The sequence below is a fragment of the Halyomorpha halys genome, unplaced genomic scaffold, assembly GCF_000696795.3.
Source record: "Halyomorpha halys isolate HHAL.00 unplaced genomic scaffold, Hhal_1.1 Scaffold144.1, whole genome shotgun sequence".
In the NCBI taxonomy this organism is placed as follows: Eukaryota; Metazoa; Arthropoda; class Insecta; order Hemiptera; family Pentatomidae; genus Halyomorpha; species Halyomorpha halys.
Window position 1 is genome coordinate 343361 of NW_027106983.1, and position 7135 is coordinate 350495.

At 31.5% G+C, this 7135-nt stretch overlaps 1 protein-coding gene and 1 long non-coding RNA gene across 5 annotated transcripts in view; one reads left to right on the plus strand and one right to left on the minus strand.

Annotated features, from left to right (window-relative positions):
* The window catches only part of Frl (formin-like protein), a 230753-nt gene that overhangs the window by 195282 nt on the left and 28336 nt on the right, over positions 1–7135 (plus strand). For all 3 annotated transcript variants that reach the window (XM_014416964.3, XM_014416962.3, XM_014416963.2), the window contains exon 3: positions 6053–6139. In XM_014416964.3, coding sequence (XP_014272450.1) covers positions 6053–6139 — 87 coding nt within the window. The remainder of the gene's footprint in view (positions 1–6052; positions 6140–7135) is intronic.
* The window catches only part of LOC106678455 (uncharacterized), a 22316-nt gene that overhangs the window by 8614 nt on the left and 6567 nt on the right, over positions 1–7135 (minus strand). The window contains exon 3 of one of the 2 annotated variants that reach the window (XR_001342767.2): positions 7040–7123. The exons of the other annotated variant lie outside the window; for it this stretch is intronic. This is a non-coding gene — a long non-coding RNA (uncharacterized lncRNA). Of the gene's footprint in view, positions 1–7039; positions 7124–7135 lie in introns of those variants that run through there. 2 annotated transcript variants of the gene reach the window in all.

A 7135-nucleotide genomic window follows, 5' to 3' on the forward strand; every position in this document is an offset into this window, starting at 1 on the left:
TATTTCAATGATTTGTAATTATGTTGGCTGAAAATATTGAGAAGTGTACTGAGATAATTGCGTCCCAAAAATGCAATAAGCTATTTTAAACCATCATTTGCAGAACCATGGTTGTAATTATATTTCCTCTTTTCATTTTTACTTTTTTTTTTCATAATTTAGAGGATTTTAATAAATTTGTAACCGTCCTATTCCTAACTCAAAATTTAACTGTATTAACATATGATAAGTTCCTTTAATAAGCTAAAATGTGGAACGGTTCTAACATACATTAACGATCAAGTCAATTAGTTTACGAATATACCTTTACGCATGCGCAAACGAAAGTTTTTGATGGAATCTGATAAAATTAGTAGCGTGCCAACAGGTATAATCATACAATCCCTGAATATTTCATTAGTTCGGAATAACGGTTCAATATATTATGCTCACAGAGCCGGAACCAAATTTGTTCCTTGAAGTCTAAAACGTAAAATGTGAGTGAAAAACTTTGAAGTTCTTTTTTAAGATAAAATGTGAAATATTTTTAATTTGGCTGAGAAAATGCTTATGAATAAGGTAGAAGCGTTCTCTGGATATTCGTCTCGGATGTATGCGATCTAAGGCATGCTAATAATTTTGAAGTATTACACCGACGTTCTTCTCTAGAGGAAGTTTCAATGTTGATACTGGTTCACTTGCTCTTAAATGTTTATAATAGAGAATAAAAAGGTTTAGCGATCCTGAGGTCAGTTATTGATAACACCAACAATCGCAACCTAGTTCCCCCATCCACAATTGTGATTCATCAAAAAATGTCGGACGGGTTTCTCTTCTTCTAATGCGTTAGTTGCATTCATGTTATATTTTTTTAGTGCAAGAACGTTCCATTAAATTCATCTAATTTACTGATTGTAAATAATTTAGAGCAAAACTTTCATGTTAAAGAAAAAAAAAAGTTTAACTGCTACGTTAAATTTTTAGAATATAATATTTCACTGAGTTAAATGAACGGTAGTTACACCAAAAGAAAACGCGCTTTGGAATATTTTTCCTCAAAATACGCTTTGAAATATTGTTCCGCACCATATTGCTGAACTAGACCGTTCTGATGGAAATGAGCCTCTGGTTTCTCAAGACTAATCGTTATTATAAAAATTAGTTGATCTCAAGCATCATAAATCATTTATCAAAATGATATTTAATCTTAGTCAGCTTCTAATTAAACCGGTTTCTGATCATAATCAATAAGACGTAGCTGATTGATAGCATTTCGTCTGATTGACCTCCTAGTTAAGTAGGTGTCTATACCTCCTTGTTTTAGATTCTAAAATCGGAGGTTCAGTCACGTTCTGAACCCTGAGCGCTCCTGCTGTTTATTGTGGCTATTTATGAAATTTATTGAATGTAAATAGAATTTTGTTCTTGGGATGGACTGTACATCTAGACCAGCGGGTCCCAAAATGATCCGAATGCTGCAAGTAAATGCCACTTTCTCAAAATTATTTTTAAAAAAAGCAAATATACATGTATTCCAGCATTTACTTGACATGTTTTTTTCTTCTTATTTTCCTACATGCTTTGCCGCTCTAAGCATAATTGTGGAAAAATTTTAATGATTTTTTAGGTGTACTAGAGTTTCGCGAAATTTAATTTGCTTTATAAGGGTGCCGTGGCTGACTACTTAGAAGTCGTATATTTTTTCCCCCAAATCTTTTGTTTTCTCTGGTAGTTTTGAAGTAAAGATTGTTTCACCACGACCGTAGTAAATTGAGTACCTTATTTATTTTTTTTTACTTTCTTATTAAAACATAATACTTAACTCACATTTCAAGATTTTTCCTCAAAATAGACTGTTATTTTCTATCACTTTTTTAATCATTTTCTGAACTAACTGTTCGATGATCCAATTGGATCTTTGAGGACACAGAAAAAGACTTTGAGGTTCATTTAATATTTCATATTTTTTTTTAACCGAACCTGCCTATCTCACGAAGAAGTCCTTCTCTTCCATATCCTTAACTGCGTTTATAACTTTACATACCATTGTATTATTATTATTCATTTATTTCATACGAGAAGTGGTAGGAAACCCTATTTGATCAGTAAATAATCACATTAATATTTTGTATAAAGTCATTTTAAGTCGGTAAATTTCCTCTCAATAATAACTCATTGTGTGTTTTTTCCAATGACTTATATATATGTATATATATGGTATAACCTGTTTAGTAATATTGATTATCTTTTTTCATTATTATTTTTTCCCACTTCCTTGTAGTCATCAGAAGGAACCCCTCCAGTCCTTATGATGCAGAGATGTCGCCTTGGGAGTGGCAAATGGGTTGCCCCTTCTCAATAATTTAAAAACCCAAAATCTTCTTAAACCACTCTTAATTTATTCGAAGAGTTTCTAAAGTTTAAAACTAATACCATTCGTCCCAAGTTAAGAACTTGATATAATGTACAAAGGATTGTATTGATATAATGTTGTGTTTGAATATAAAAGAAAGTTATTGTCGAGTTATATTCACAACATGTAAGTGAAAAATTTAAATCCAAATGTGTTAGTATAATTAAACTATTTCATAATATAGTTAGTTAAATTAAAATATTTTAATATATCGTAGTTGGGAAATCTGGCCACATTGATTGAATATTTAAGAATCTGCTTCTTCCAACTAATAGTTGAAGCAACGTCTCTACTAGATGTATGCTATTTTCTTTCTTCCGTCTACAACTAAAATTCTAGAATGGGGTGATTTGTAGTTGTAGATTGATCCCAGAAAAAAATTACCAATCCATATTTCTACGGGTATTAGTTTCCTTCTGGGCCATCTATCTCAATTATTCCTTGGTGCACTCACTACTCATATAATCTGCGTTGTTGTTTCTCTTCATAGCAGGAAATGCGTGTTCTTATTATTATAATGTGAATAAACTGCTTTAAAAATTACTCCACCATTTAATAAATATTATAATAATTATTTAAATTTGATATTATTGGCTGAGGATAAGGATACTATACAACTAAATACATCTATGTTGATAAACTCTAGTAAGGAACTAGGTATCGAAATAAATACGAATAAAACAAAATATATGGTTAGCAGTAGAAACGGGAGCATTTTCGACGATCTAGATATAGGAGGAAACACGTTTGGAGAGATAGATAGGTTCAAGTATTTAGGCTCTATGGAAACTAGAAAAAAAACAAACAACGAAATTGATGAGGAAATAAAAGCGAGATTAAAGACGAGAAATGTTTGTTATTTTCAATTTCAAAATCACTTAGCTCCCCGCTTTTTGTCCAAAAACTTAAAAATTATACGACTATTATCCTTCCCACTGTTCTTTATGCTTGCGAAACATGGCCTCTTACACTAAGGGAAGGAACAACTTCATATTAAAAAAAAAATCAGTGTATTTACTTTGCACTATTTTTTTCTTATTTTCCTAAAAATTCAACTGCTCTAAAGATAATTGTGGTAAAAATATGTTTAGCTCATGAAGTTAATATATTTTGGCCCGAGAACGGTGTTGTGAAAAAACTTTTGGAATTGCTGGATTAGATGGCGGACAGAAGTCATAATCTTCGTCCCGCATAAGATAATAAAAACGTTAAAAAGTTTGAAGAATTTCCTTTAAACATAGTTATATAACAAATGATCTCCTTTGTCAAAAGTTTAAATTTGAGGAATTTGAAATACACATCTGGCGCATTGTTAAACGTTTATTGTAAACTATTGCTTTTGTTGTTGTTTAATAAAAAAGGGTAAATTTTTATTATTATTCATGCACTTAAAACAGCTTTTAGAATTTAAATTGGACGGCTGTGCCTGAGACGATACAAATCATTTCCAACCCGGTCATCTTCATCAGGCGGTGTTGTAAAGGAAACAAAAAAAAAAACTTGCCGGCACACCCTGCCCATTGGAAGGCGCGAATCCAGCGACATGTTTGGAATCCGCTCATCAGAGCGCCTGCAAACCCTTCCTGAGGTCATAGTGAAACTCCCTTCCCGACCCCCGAACCATGGGATACCTTGGTGTGCCCCAGGTGGCTGGGGGTTATGGAAAAGGGAATAAAAAAATGATGTTGGCAGGAATGCGGCGCTGGGTGTAGGTGAGGGGCATCTCCAGTATGTAAAGGAGTCTGAGTCATGGCGGCCTTGGCTAGTTACCGTTCCGCTCACCAGGCGTCGCCACTTTCCTCTGGCCATGACCTACTCCATCATGATCGTTTTATTGTTACCGTTTTTCAGGTATTTAAAAAAATATTCTTGTTAAGCTTCATTGGGATTGATTTCAATAAAGGTTCCTTAACAACAGATAGTTTTATTTATTTTAGTTACCCTTACAAAAGTTATGTCTTGTAATCACATCCTCTGCTGCCTTTAATTTAAATATTATTTCTTGATTGTGTGCTTCATCGACCGTGTTTTAAAAATATATATTATAATTCAGTCTACCCTAAAAAATAAGACGTTCCTCTAATCTTGTTTTTAATTTCTAGACGGGATATTAGTATTCTGGTTTGTTCATTATTTCCTTCTTTTTTTTCTTGACCTTCATTTTCTTCCACTCCTTCAATCTTGATATATTTACTCTTACCTTTTTTCCTTCCTTCTTTTTGTTTTTACTGTATTTGTTTTTACTTTTCATCTATCTATCATTTCATTCCTGTGAACTTAATATTTATTACTGCAATTATTATTTATACTTAATTCTGCTGTATTCTTATTCCGATTTTCTTTTAATTTAAGCTATTGATTTTTATATTGTTTTTTAGCTTGCATTAAACTTTATTTCATCTTATATTCCTACCCAGTTTACAATAGTCTTAGTTTTTATATCTTTTTTACCCCTGATGAAGGCCTGTAAAATGCATACTGAATAAGTTAGTAATATTTGAGTTTATTTCTTGACCGCCAGCCGGACCATCATTCTTCAAAAATTAAAGATCACGAAAGGAGTAAAATTCACAGAAAGTTTTTCATTGCATGTGGTTTTATATTATGACTATATTAGACATAAAACAATATGTGTGTGAAATAATTGATAAAGTTTTTGTAGGATTATTTCTTTAATGGATCAGCAATAAGAATCAAAAGTTTCCACCTGTCCAGTAAACCAACCCCTATGGGCATTATGCGCTAATTTTAGAAATAGGAACAGGGGTATGTCTATAATAACTATGGAGGAATCTATTTACGTCAAGTATTTAGGTTAAAATAAAACTAATCTAATCATAAAATTCGTCAAGAAAGTTTTCGATGATTACCAATGGGGTTTTGGGTACAACCGTTTGACAATTAATTTTTTTTTCATTACTTAAAATATTACAGAAAAAATAAAACACAACAGCGCTTTACTTTCAGAACAGTCGGTGTTGATCAGCTTTATGTCGTTTTCAAAAAGGGTACGATTGTGTTGATCTCAAGAACCAGTCTAATATCTTGATGAAACAGGGAATACCAAATACGTTCGTTAAACTAGTGCTGATGTACTTGATCGAAAAATGAAATGAAGTAATTATGATTCCTAGAAGTTCAAATTTCGTACCATTTTAAATCAATAGTATTCTCTTTAACCCGTCCTTGTAAATTTAGCCTTAGAAACGCAATATGTACCGAAAAGGTTTTATTTAGGGTGGTAAACATACTTGTGTATGCTGATAGTTCCACATCGACAGCATACCCAATATAGTTAGGCGAAAACGAGGAAATTATAAAACTACCATTACAAATTCTTATACAGAAGAAATAAATAAGAATAAAAACAATGTATGATTAACGGCAGAATAATAATTTCATATAATAATAACTTGTGATAATTTTGGTGAGACAGATATTAGGAGGGAGTTCGCTCGAAAATATCAAGAAATTATAATGTTTAAGCTCTTTAATGTGTATGCTGCATAGTTGAAGTATCGCTACTGAGTGAAAAAAAGATGTTTATTAGCAAGTTAAGAAAAAATCCTTTGAAAATTTACAATAATTACTACAATTTAAAAATTCCAATTTATAATGTGTTTTATGATTGTATTAAAGTAGCTTAACTTTATTTTTCAGGAACGAGTGCAAGCTAAGGATCCCCCATCTCTGTACCTTAAAAAACTTCGGACTTACCTTGATCCCAAGGCCTCCAGAAGTGCTAAGGTAAAAAATAGAAATATGTATTGATCATTATTATTTTATTTTTATTTACTTTTTTTTTTTTTAATTTTAGTAGAAAAATTGTACCAGTGCTTAAGAGATGATTTGACAAGATTTTTTTGAATGTTTACACTCGCGATTTTTTTATCTATTAATTTTGATTGTATGATATGCGCAATCCGTTTTTAGAAATTTTACATTAAACAACAAAAGCATATAATTGTACTCTATTGGAGATAATAACCCCTCCCCCCCCCCCGTCCTTTTTTTTTTTATGGTGCTTTTGGGTCGACAAGGTTATGTCATGAATGTGTATTAAGAAAATAATTAATAAACTTAATTATTTATATGTTATATCCCAACAAGTGTCTAGGATGTTACAAAAACTATTTGAGGCGCTCTAAATCAAAACCAGCTTCTAATTTTGTCTAACAAAAAATTGTGATTCTGAAAAAATTTTAGATGAAATTCATTTTGCAGTGAATAACTAGTTTAAAAGCTTTGAAAATCTATGAAAAGAATAATTATAAAAAAGAAAAATAAATACTATTAATTAATAATTAACAATCACTATGCAAAAAGAGTTTTGTCAGAAAATGGTCACAATGCATTTTGATCTTGAGTTCTTCAGATATTTTTAATATAGACATGTTCTATCTGTTTATATATTTATTATAACTATCTGTCACCAAATTTATAAATATATAACTGACGCTTGGAAAAAATTTTTTAAAGAGTAAATATTGTAGTTAAGGTATAATTTAAAAATTAATAATGCGATCCCCAACGACCCAACGAAGGGTCATGAGTTCAGTACTTTATAAGGAAGCGCTGTTTTTAGAACAACGGTTGTGCAAGTAAATGATTTTTTCAAGATCACGCTCAAACGCCAGATTTTTCCCTTATTAAGGATACCCACTTTATGAGGCTGGGTGTAACTCAGGAGGGCTCCATAACCCTCAGGATTGACTCACGGCTACAGTGTAACTGAAACAATTA